This window comes from Aotus nancymaae, unplaced genomic scaffold (assembly GCF_030222135.1).
Source record: "Aotus nancymaae isolate 86718 unplaced genomic scaffold, 86718_ANA_hifiasm-v0.15.2.pri h1tg000002l, whole genome shotgun sequence".
NCBI classification, from domain to species: domain Eukaryota; kingdom Metazoa; phylum Chordata; class Mammalia; order Primates; family Aotidae; genus Aotus; species Aotus nancymaae.
Genome location: NW_026988413.1, coordinates 22,478,475 through 22,491,473, shown reverse-complemented (window position 1 = coordinate 22,491,473; position 12,999 = coordinate 22,478,475). Strand labels below are relative to the sequence as shown.

The 12,999-nt window shown below is 37.2% G+C and overlaps 1 protein-coding gene across 3 annotated transcripts in view; it reads left to right on the top strand.

The window, feature by feature from the left end:
* BPGM (bisphosphoglycerate mutase) overlaps positions 1–12,628 on the top strand; it is a 32,455-nt gene extending 19,827 nt beyond the window's left edge. For all 3 annotated transcript variants that reach the window (XM_012465759.2, XM_012465760.2, XM_012465758.2), the window contains exon 3: positions 11,497–12,628. In XM_012465759.2, the coding sequence (XP_012321182.1) occupies positions 11,497–11,675 (179 nt within the window). In that variant the 3' untranslated portion in view covers positions 11,676–12,628. The remainder of the gene's footprint in view (positions 1–11,496) is intronic.
* Positions 12,629–12,999: the final 371 nt, after the last annotated feature.

Below are 12,999 nucleotides of genomic sequence, written 5' to 3'. Positions count from 1 at the left end.
GTCCTCTTATATTGCATGTCTAACTTTCTAGAGCTCAAGTTACAGGGATTTATGTGGTTCTTGATAAATTACCAACCTAAAAGAAAACATTTCATTGGATTTAGATGCTAACTTTTCAAGACTCCAAAAATTAAGTGAATCTCCCCTACCGTTTAGGGGGAAAATAAATATTTTATAGGAAAGACTACTTTGCCAGTTCACGTGTATGTGTTTATTGTGGTAAAATAAATAAATAAATAAATAAAAGTTACCATCTGAATTGCCAATTTATGCTTACTATTAAGTTACATGACTATATGTGCCCATTTTGTTGTTAATACCTGTTGTCTGAATGTAATTATTAATAGCATCTCCTATTACTTTCAAAAGTGCCCCAGCCTGGATGATAAATTATGTGGTTACCTTACTATAAAGATGTTGAGCTCGGTGTGGTGTCACACACCTGAAGTCTTAGCTACTAGGGAAGCAGAGGCAGGAGGATTGCTTGTGCCTACATTTGAGATTACCCTGGGCAATGTAGTGAGACCCCCTTTTAGAAAATAAAAATGTAAAAATGAAGACATTAGCTTTCACTAGTGTTAAGAATTGAATATAGAAATGGGTATAACCAGGGTTTTATATTCCCCATAAGCACAAAAGTTGCTAAATTTCTTTGCATCAATTATAAAAGTTAAAACACTTGTGGCTACAGATTCATCTGATTCCAAGTCATGCTTTCTAGAGATATTTATGTACAATTCTCCCATATAAAATGGGCTCTTTCAAGGGACTGGAGTAATTTTTCCCTGTTTTGTCCCTAAACCGCTTGGCAAGCTAAAAGTGTTTCACCTACTGGGGAGGAGTGTGGTAACTGATAGAATCAATGACAGCATACTGTCCTATTAGAAAAATACTTTCTTATTGTTTGAAAACTGTGAGTGTAGGGTGGGAAGAATGATGACCCCAGTTAAATAACTAATTAGAATATTGATCTATGCTGAAATCTCAAATTGCTTTAAGATATTTCTACTGAGAATATGCTAGTATTACTCATCTCCTCTTAGATCTACTCTTAGAGGTATCATCCATATACCTCAACAATAAAGAGTGTTGGTTCTGAAGATGTTAGTTGTTTCTCAAATATTTGATATTATGACATAGGCAGTCATATCATGACTGACACTTTCTACATTTGTGGAAAAGAAGACAGGTGCTGTTGGAGGAAACTGAAACCTAAAGAGACTCCAGATTCCTTGGCCATGATCATAGTAGTTAGCTGGTGTCAAGAAGTCTACTCAAAACTCAGTTCACTGAGGCTCCACACACAATTATCACCTGAGCTTTAAAATTTTTTTTTCTAAAAGGTAGGCTTTCCCTTGACCTATTTTTTGTTTGGAATACTGTGTTGTAAGAAGCTGAGTCAAGAACATCCATGGCATGTAAACTATAAAAAGATAATTTAATGCAACTAATTGTGTTAAATTATTACTGCTGTTATAATGTTATCTGAATGACACTTCCTAGCATAGCTATACAAGGTGACCTTTCTTGAGTGCATACTGTATGCCAAGCACAGTTCTAGACATTTTACATACATATCTTGTTTTATGTAGGAACTAGAATGTGGCTCTGAACTCACTGGAAAGCTATGGTTCAATACTGTGTTTTACTTTGGTGTTTAATATATCCAGGTCATATTTTTATTTCATTTGATCAATCATTGATTGCTAAGCTGTTTTGCTTAAAAAACTGCTTTAGTAAAAAGAAGCAAAGTACTGATACACCCATCATCATGGATGAACCTCAGCTGCATTGTGCTAAGTGAAAGAAAGTGGGCTTAAGAAGCTATGTATTGTATGATTCAATTTATGTGCCATTTGGGAAAATGGAGAACTATCAAGACATAACACAGATTGGTGGGGAAAGGGTAGGCTGCCAAGGGGCACAAGGAAATTTTAAGGGGTTGATAGAGCTGTTTTATATCCTTATTAGCTATTACACTACTGTATGCAGTTGTCAAAACTCATAAAACTGTATGCTAAAGAGGGTGAATTTTGTTGTATGTAAATTATACCTCAAAAAAGACTTACTTTATCCAGTAAACTCACCATTGCCTTAATTGGGACCTTATCTTTTGTTCACAAAGTAATAGACTACATTATTCAATTAGGAGAATTAAGTGAAGGTTGCTGCATACACCTGTCTGTGTCTTTGAAAACTAACCTGGAGGGCATTTTTATGTTTTCTCAAGGCTTCAGAAGCAATCTGGTCCTGACTTTATTTAGCACCTAAACCATGGTTGTTATAGGGAATTATCTTTTCAAGTCCTTCATGAGAAGTTATGTTTAAGTTGCTGGACCATGATGTTTTGTTTGAGAATCTTGCTAATGTTATAGGTTGAAAGCTCCTCTAATAAAGGCTTTTTTTATCCCAGAACTATCCTGCTTATTATCATCAATTTCTTTAGCCTTAATTGGGTCTTCCATCTCCTTCTTTTTTTTTTTTGTAACCACCTAGTCTAGGAGCAGTCAACAAGGACCTCCTGGAGTCAACGCAGGTGAATAGTACACTGAAAGGCAAGTGTTACTGATTCGGAGCCAGGTAACACTCTTGTATAAGAATTGCGAACATGGAAACCACATGTCAGTGCCTAAGACAGCCTTCTTGGCTGATGAGGATGACCTCTCCCCTGTCAAATGACTTATTTATATAATATCTCTGCTCATAAATCATATATGCTTTTGAGATTGCTTTACTTTTAATCTGATGATAGTTAATGGTTTCATAAGAAAAGTCAAAACAAGACATACAGAATATTATATAGTAAAATAATGCCTACTTAAGGGGCTGCTTTACTGGCTTTTAGAAGCATAATTACCCATTATTGTGCTAATAAGTCCAAGTTAGAGCAGGGCCCACCTCCGACTGGTTTGGACACACTTCTCACAAAGCACCACCATGAAAACATCTAACATAGACCTAAGTATCTGAAAGCATTCTGTACTGTAGCATTCCAGACAGGCGTGTGTTTCATTCTCTGTGGTTGGCATAGTCACTTCCTGTTTGTTTCCTGCTGGCCTGCATCGAAGGAAAACCCAGGTACCAAACTGAAACACTGGATGTCGTCTGCATCTTGCCAGAGGAAATGGATTGTTTAGTCTGGGTTCAAGCACAGAATGAGGCAGTTCCAAGTTTGGAGTAAGAGCGACGCACAAGACACTCATGCAAGACAGACTTGATCCCTGAAGACCTGTGTGCAGCTGCACACATAGCAAGGCACAGAAGTGGAGAGATAAAATTAGAGACTTAGGGAGGAAAGGTCAGCTGGGACTAGCTGTGGGGACGGGGACTGATGAGTTGGTCACCTTTGGCATTTTAGTGTGATATTTTCAGAAGCAGCCAATTCAGGCCTCTCTTCTGTGAGGCAAGTATTTGCCTGTTGGTGTGGTTAAGCTTTCATTTATTATAATTGATTTATAGAAACCTTTAATTTCTAAACATTATAGGCTATTTTAACTATAAAATTAAACATAGAATGGATTCTTCTCTCTGCCCTATTCTAAAATAGAGGCTGTTATTTTATCGTTGTGTTCCAATATTCAAATCACCCTAGTCTATCTTTACATGTATAGCATTCAGATCTTAAAGAATTAAAGTTAAAAATAGGTAGATCGTGTATGAAATTCAGAATCTCTTGTTTCAGCTCTTCTTGGCCGTGAAGGAATACAGAACTCTTATCCCAGATTGTTTGTTGGTGAGGTTTGAATCGCGACTTACTTGACCAGGAGAGGGAAGAGGGGAATGAATTGGTGGCACCTCATTTAATGAATGACTTGATTGGAGTTATTTCCCTTTCTTTTTCTAATTCCAAAGAGTATGCACTACAGATTTGGGGTTTCTTCTTTCCTTCTTGTTCTGTAGCAAATCTTTCTGTCTCTCCGACCATCTCTTCTTCTGTTTCCTGAAATTCAAAGCTTTTGAACAAACATTTTGGAGAAAATCAAAGAAATTATAAAAGCCATTTAATTTGAATTGGTTATTTTACTGGCATTAGATGTAAACAGCTTTTTGTTCAAGGCTAAGATTCTTTTAATTCTCCTTTTTTTTTTTTTCTTGGTAAGGTCATAGGGGAGCATACTCTTTAATGAAGGCTTCAACAGTAAAGGACTAGATTTAATTTGAAAGCCCAGAGAGTTAGAATTTATTCCATTCAGATATGTGTCTAGGGTTCATTAAATCAGGTTCTGTTCTTGAACAAGGGCTGTAGCACCTATATGTGAATGAGACATGCAAGGTCCTTTTGTAGATCTTTTAATCTCTTTCTGAAATTTGGTCTATACTGTACCTCTGACAAAGTCCTTAGGGTGCTTTCAGATTTAGGCTTTATGTTTTAGGATTTTAAATTAACATTTTGTTCCTTTTGTAAAACAAATAGAGATGAGGTCTCACTGTGTTGCCCAGGCTGGTCTCAAACTCCTGGGCTCAAGTAACCCTCCCACCTTGGCCTCCCAAAGTGTTGGAATTACAGGTATGAGTCACCACACCCAGCTTAACATTTTATTCCTTGTAGCCGTTAGTTATATGTAAAAAGTAGATTCACATAACAAATACAGTTGTAATTACTTAGTGGATCATATTACTCAATAATTTCTGGACCCTAGCAACCAAATCATAATAGTGTTGCTTACAGTTGAACAAACATTGACTAAATCTTGCAGTGGGTGAGGCACTGTGTTCTAACAGCATGGGTGATACAGGAATGGATAAAACATTGTTCCTGTTCTCAAGGAATTTATAATCCTGGTGGGAAAAGTGAGCATTTGCACAAGCACCTCTAGTGGGAGGTGCTTTAGTAGATGTACAGTGTACATAACAGTTTGTCTTCGGTTCTTGTCCCTGCTATGGTGACTTAGAGGAGGGGGTTTGCAGGTGCAAATTTGACTTTCTGAAGTTAGTCCTCTAAGCAGAAAATAAAGTTGTTTGACTTTCTCCCCAACTTTGGCCTTGAGTTACTTCCTGAACTTATTACCCCAAACTTTCATTATTTCTTACTTAAAATATCCCATTTTTTTAAATTGACTGCAGTTAGCTCCTAGGTGCTCCTACATGAAGATTCAAGACTTAAAAGCAACGGTGGACTTTTAAAGTCAAGGGTCAGCTGTAAAGGGAAACACCACTGGTTTCTCACCCTGCACCTGCTCCTCTCCACACAACTGTAAAACACAGTGCATTGTCCACCAAAGAATTCAGCAAATGTTTGTTGAACTGTAAGTAACACTATTATGGTTTGGCTGCTAGGGTCCAGAAATTATTTAGTAATGTGGTCCACTAAGTAATTACAACTGTATTAAACTCCACACCACTGTGGAGAGGGGTAGGTACAAGGTGAGAACTGAGTGGTGTTTCCTTTTACAGCTGATCCTGGAACAACATGGATTTGAACTGCATAGGTCCACTTATACATGGATTTTTTTTCCGACAAAACTTGGATCAAAAATACTATACTTGCTAGATGTGAAATCTGTGTATAAGTAGGGCCGACTTCCAGACTTGAATGTGAGTGGATTTTGGTATATGTGGGATCCCGGAACCAATCCCCCGCTTATAATGAGGGGACAGCTATAGAGCTGTAGAAAAATCCTGAGCCAGTTATCAAGGGATGTGATATCTAGGAACTCATTTTAACTCTCCTATAATGTTCCAGTGAATGAGTTTGTAATAGGATATTATATAATATAGCACTAATTCAGTTTGGTTTAATACAGTTCAATGCATTATTCTAGCCCTAGGAGCTCTGCCCGCTTAACTTTATTAGGATGATGAATGTAGTGTATGCCAAAATTGAGTAATGAGTAATGGCTTCACTGTGGTTTTTCCTAATTTGCTGTTTTAAAATTTTAGTCATTTTAGTCTCATTGACTGATTATTAACCAGTCTAAGTATTTTAAGTATTTGTAAGTAATTAGTCTGCTGTGTGAATGGCTCAAGTAGTCATTTAAGTGGAATGTTGACTTTATTAATTGGAAGCATTTTTATTTTTGTTGAACTCTCCTTCCTTTGTAGTTGAAATATTATAGTTTCGGTGGTCTTGGTTTAGTTGGCTCTTTAATTTGGTTCCACACAAAAGGCACCAAGCTTGAGAGTGCTGCTATTAAAGAGAGGACCTGTTGGATCTGGTTAGATCTGAGGCCATGGTCACACAAGTTAATCCCATGTGTGCCCTAGCCCCTTGCTGAAGACCCAGAACTCGTTTCTAAAGTCATAGACAGCAGTCCCTAAACATGGCCCATCATGATCGCAGTGTGTCAGCTGGGATCAGACAAACTTGTTCGTTCCCTTTACCAGTACTGGGTACACTGGGTGCATCAGCAGATGTCCAGTTAGTACCCAGCCTCTCACAAGGGCAGAGCATTCATAAATACCTTCTTCTCTCTCCTCCTTGGCAGTGGTGGAAATAACCATAGATAAGTCACGTGATGAGGGTTTAAACCCTGGGGATTTGGTAGTTTTTTTTTTTTTTTTTTTTAAAAAGAGGTCAATTTTTATTGCCTTAATAGTTCTGTGACTAGAGAAGGTTTGTTTAACCTCTCTGGATCTGTTTATTATTATTATTTTTTGAGGCAGAATCTTGGTCTGTCGCCCAGGCTGGAGTGCAGTGGCGCAATCTTAGCTCACTGCAACCTCCGCCTCCCAGGATCAAGGAATTCTGCCTCAGCCTCCTGAGTAGCTGGAATTACCGGCATGCACCACCACTCACAGCTAATTTTTGTATTTTTAGTGGAGACGGTGTTTCGCCATGTTCACCAAACTAGTTTTGAACTCCTGACTTCAGGTGATCCACCCACTTTGGCCTCCCATAGTGCTGGGATTAGAGGGTAAGCCACTGCTCCCGGACCTGTTTACTATTTTTTAACATCTTTATTGAGTTATAATTAACATACCATGCAATTCGCTATTTAAAGTATACAGTTAAATGGCTTTTCGTGTATTCACAAAATTGTAAATCCATTACCACAATCAATATTGGAACATTTTTACTACCCTAAAAAGAAACCCAGCACCCCTTAGCTGTTACCACCTCCCAGTCCCTCCCCTATTCCACCCAGCTCTGGGCAACCACTTTACTTTCTGTCACTATAGATTTGCCTATTATGGATATTTCATATAAATGGACTCATGAAATAAGTAGTCCTTTGTGAATGGCTTTTTAAATTTAGCATCATGCTTTCAAGGTTCATCCAAGAACCTTGTCGTGGTTTGCATCAGTACTTCATTCATTTTCATTGCCAAATAATATTCCATTGTATGGATATACCACATTTAATGTATCTTTTCATTGGTTGATGGACATTTGTGTTGTGTTCACTCTTTGGCTATTATGAATAATGCTGCTATGAAGGTTTGTACACAAGTTTTGTATAGACTCATGTTTCATTTCTTTTGGGTATATGCTTAGGAGTGGAATTGCTGGGTCATATAGTAGATCTGTGTTTAACAAGAGGAATTGCCAGGTTGTTTTCCAAAGAGGCTATAGCCTTTTGCATACCTAATTTTACAATGTATTATTATTCCAGTTTCTCCATATCCTTACTCACACTTGTTTATAATCTGACTTTTTATTATTGCCATTCTAGTGGGTACAAAGTAGTATCTCACTGTGATCTTTATTTGCATTTCCTTGATAGCTAATAATATTAAGCCTATTTTTATGTGCTTATTGACAGTTTGTATATCTTTGGAGAAATGTCTGTTCAAACCTTTTGCCCATTTTTAAATTCACTAATTTGTCTTTTTATTATTGGAGGCAGTTAGTTCTTATATATTCTAGATACATGTTACTTATCAGATATATGATATGCAGTTTTTTCTCCCATTCTCTGGGTTGTCTTTTTATGTTCTTAATAGTGTCCTTTGAAGCACAAACATTTTTAATTTTTATGTACCTAGTTTATTTTTTTGTTTATTGCTTATGCTTTTGGTGTCATATCTAAGAAACCATTAAGGTCATGAAGACTTTAATCCTATAGTTTTTTCCTAAAAATTTTTACAATTTTGGCTCTTGAATCTAAGTCTTTGATTCATTTTGAGTTAATTTTTATATAAGGTATGAGTTAGGGGTCCAACTTCATTCTTTTACATGTGGAAAGATAGTTATCCCAGTACGATTTGTTGAAAAGATTATTCTTTTTGCATTTCATTGTCTTGACACACTTGTTGGAGATCAGTTGATAACAAATATGAGGGTTTATTTTGGATTCTCAATTCTATTTCATTGATGTATGCCTATCATGATCACTATGGCTTTGTAGTAAGTTTTGAAATCAGAAACTATGAGTCCTTTGGTTTTGTTCTTCTTTTTCAAGATTGTTTTGGCTCTTCTGAGTACCTTAGATTTCAAAATGAACTTTAAGATCAGTTTTTCAATTTATACAAAAAAGTCTGCTGAGATTTTTGATAGGATTATATTTAATCTGTATGTTAATTTAGGGAATATTGCCATCTTAATAGTATTAGGTCTTCTAATCCATAAATACATATTTAGGTTTTCTTTAATTTGAACACTATGTTGTAGTAGTCAGAGTATAGTTTTGTACTTGTTGGGTTAAATTTATTTTTAGCATTTTATTCTTTTTGATGTTATTATAAATAGAAGTTTACTTAATTTTTCATGTTGCTTATTGCTACTGTATTAAAAACCCAATTTTCTTTTCTGTATTGTTCTTGTATCCTGCAGCCTTGCTGAATTTATTAGTTCTAATAGGTTTTGGTGGGATCATACCATCTGAAAATAGAGATAGTTTTACTTCTTCCTTTCCAATCTGGGTGCCTTTTATTTCATTGTCTTTCCTAGTTGCCCTGGCTAGAACCTCAAATATGATGTTGAATGGAAGTAGAGTGTGCAATCATTCTACAATAAAGTCCTAGGTTCAAGAACTTAAGATTAATAGTTGGTGGCACTACAAAAGCACACATCTGTGAGTGGTGAATCTGAGATGCTGATAGATATGTACACTCATAGATTCTACTTCTGTTAAACTTCAGTCAAACATGATCATTTTTGTTATCTTTTAACAAATTAATTTTTATAGTGAAAATTTAGATTAATTGGAGAAATCTATAAAATCCATCTTTCTCTCCAATTTAGTGAGCAATATGCTTACAGACTCTGGAAACAGATAAAGCATGGTCCTTACACAGTAGAGGAATGTAAACAGTGCTCAGTGTCCTCATGCTCTTGTGCCTCTAAGGTGCCTCTGCTTTTCTTAATCATCAAGAATAAAATAAAGGAATGTTGGTGCCAGTAGAGACTATCCTGTCTCATTTTATAAATTAGTTCATTGGAGGTAAAATCTTGGCCAAGGTCACTCACACATGTTCTTCCACAGAGTACTAGGAACATAAAGGGCCCTCAGTTACCAGTTAGTGAGTGAGTGAGGTTTAGAGACCTCCACAGCTCCCCCTGGATTTGGGAGTGGGCGCTGTTGGATTTGAAAGGCTCAGTGGTAACTTGGCTCCAAACCACAGCCCATTGACTTCCCTTCCTGCTCTTTCCAAGGGATGTATGTGGTGGCTGTTGTGCAGCTAGCTGACATTTCTGACCTAATGTAGCCATAGGGTGCTTAGAATCTAGGGCAGTCATCTCCCTGCTAAACAGCTAGAGGTCTGGTCTGAATGAATTTGTTCCCAGCAGCTGTAGTTTGTGATGGTAATCTTGTGTAAAGTTGCAGTGTGAGGGTGGGAGCCCGGCAGCCCAAAGGAGTATATTAGTAGCCTTCCCTTTATGTCTTTTACCTAGAAGGGAATTTCTAATAGAGAAAAAAGAGACACTTATTGAACTATCCTTCTTTCATGTATGTTCTCTTTTAAGCCCCCGCTTTTATCCCACAACCCTTTAAAATGCTGGTAAAGGAAGAGTGTTTCTTTCTTTCTTTTTTAATTGACAGGAGAATTGGAGGTCCAGAGAAGTTACTTCCCTAAAATTGCACAGTACATTGAAGGGGGACTGACGGGGGAGGTGATGGGACAGTACACTTACTTGGAAGAGACACTGTCTTCCAAGTTAAGATCCTTTCCATTTCTCATAGCTGTTTGAATATGGATAGTTTGCATATAATAGTTATTAGGTAGATCTTCTGGGCCTTAAAGTGAAATTCTAATAAAGAGCCACCCCAGCAATAAGGATCAGGTGCCACGATTCTGTGAGTCTTTGGCTGGTGCTCACAGTTAGGACCAATGGCTAATTAAAATGGAAAGCTGCATTGATTACTAACTGGTAACAACTTATTCTGCCGCCATCAAGTAAAGACAAATCCTTGGACTCCCCTGAACTTGTTCCACCTAGGTCCTTTCTGTTAATATAGAACAGGAAGCATATGGTTAGAATTTAGAAGACTATGTAATTAATAAAGGAGTGTTTTTAGAGTAAATAATTTGAATACTTTCAGTTGACTTTTAGTTTGTTGCACTTCATCTCTTTTCTCATACCTTCCCTTTGCTCACTTTGAACTCAGAGAAACTTGAGAGGAGTTACATTATACAGTAGTTACAGACCCCTAGGTTTGAATCCAGGCTCTGCCATTTACTATCTGTGTGATAATTGTTTACTTAACCTCTTGTGCCAGAACTTGTTACATGGAGAAATAATATGTCGTCATAGGATTGCAATGATAATTAAATGAGTTAATACATACAAAATGCTTAAAAGAGTACCTGGCATGAAATATGTACTCAGGACATGTTAGCTGTTTACTGTTAAAAGTGCTTGTAGTGATAAAAAATATTATTATTACCACTGCTGCTATGACAGCTACATCTCTTCTGTCAAAATTGAATTACCTGTAGTTCTTTTGTATTTTAAAAGTGGCTTACGTGTTACATAAACCTTCCTTTTTTAGCAGCTGGAATGTTAAGGGACCATAGGAGAATGAGCCCTGTTTACAAGGCATGCTGTAAAATTCCATCCTGATTCCCCTTGACTGTGCTTTCTGAGCACCTAGGAAAGCATTCCTGCTGAACTGGATCTAGCTCAGGGTATTGCAAGCTCACTTAGTGTGGGAAAACCAAACATATTCTAATAAAATGAACTAGATTTAGAGATCAGTGAAAAGTCCAAATTTTAGTACCAGCCTGGGTACAACACATAAAAGGAAAAACACAGAAAATGCTCCTGGTTCACTTTCTGGTTTTTCAAGATTATCTGATTCCTTGGAAAACTAGTAACACAAATGTGAGCACAGAGAAAATAATTTTCCTTCCTTTCAGATTTAGATAGGAAACAGGAACAGATTGTCCCAAAAGGCATCTACTATCCTGATTTAGCACTTGCTGTGACTCTCTAAGCCTTTTTTCTTGTAATTTCTGGAAAGTTCTTGGCTTTGAGGAATTATAGCTGTAATCCCTCAGTATCTGCATGTTTCAGGCACACAGTTAAATGGTATTAAAGTGCAGTTACATAATTAAACAGAACTTCCTCCTGAGTTGTCTTTAACACCTGTCTCTTCCTCTCCTGATCAACAGGTATCTCAGATGAAGACATCATCAACATTACTCTTCCTACTGGAGTCCCCATTCTTCTGGAATTGGATGAAAACCTGCGTGCTGTTGGGCCTCATCAGTTCCTGGGTGACCAAGAGGCGATCCAAGCAGCCATTAAGAAAGTAGAAGATCAAGGAAAAGTGAAAAAAGCTAAAAAATAGTCTTTCCTAACTGTTGGCTAAGAAGAAATGCAAAAGAAGTGGCATGCAGTGTGTTATGGGTGCTGAACTCTCTCTTTCCCTGATTTTCCAGAGCTAGGCTGTGGAGTAGAGTTTGTATAGGTAACTTATTTTGGCCCAGATAAGGCTTTAGGATGCCTGAGTGCTTATGTCATAAGCCTATGAGTTAGCTTTCCTGCTAGCCCCCTAGTCAGTCACCAAACTAGTAACTAGTGGGGTTTAATGAAGGTCATAAGTTTCTGAGATGGGAGAGTAACAAGTAGAGATGATAAAGGTATTTATCATTCAAGAAATCATTATTGAGTCACCATTGACAGGCACTATTCCAATCAGTAGTTTACTTTTATATTTAATAAGTTTTTCTGGGATGATAGTAAGGGATATTAGATAATATACCATATGTATTTATTACTAGTCTTTTCTTTTCTTATAGGAAAAGACTGATAATGAGGGCCAGAGGCCCATTAAATGAGAAAGTCACAGATATATTTCTCCAAGAAAGCCAGTAGCCACCACCACCATGACAGAAATGACAACAAGGCCCTTTAACTTGTCTTCTAGTTTAGAGACATCCTTCATTTGACATTTAGTAGAATTCCTCTTTGGCCACAAGAATAAACAGCAAGCTGGGTGTGGTGGCTTACGCCTGTAATCCCAGCACTTTGGGAGGCTGAGGTGGGTGGATCATGAAGTCAGGAGATCAAGACCATCCTGGCCAACATGGTGAAACCCTGTCTCTAATAAAAATACAAAAATTAGCCGGGCATGGTGGCATGCACCTGTAATCCCAGCTACTTGGGAGGCTGAGGCAGGAGAATCGCTTGAACCAGAGAATCAGAGGTTGCAGTAAGCCGAGATTGCACTGCTGCACTCCAGCCTGGTGATAGAGTGAAACTCCATCTCAAAAAAAAAAAAAAAGAAAAAAAAAAGAATAAGCAGTAGATAGACAACTATGGCTGTTGAGGTTCTCTTTTTGGTTTGTTTTAATTTTTTGAACTTTAATGTTTGGGTACCTATAATTAGTTTAAAAATAAAGTTCCTGATAATAAAGTGACTCAAAATGGCATCCTCAAAGTGTCTCCATGTGTTTGGTGATTTTTAGATAGGCCTCTAAACTAGTCTTTGACTCATATTTTCCTGTAACACACAAAGAATTGCACTTATTTCAACACAACAGACACTCATGATTTTCTGTATATTGAAGCATGAGGCAGGAGGGAAGGTAGCATATAATGCATGTAATTTTATTCACATGAGCAGAAGGAATGATATACTGGAAATTGTCACATAAATTTGTTGTTCATTA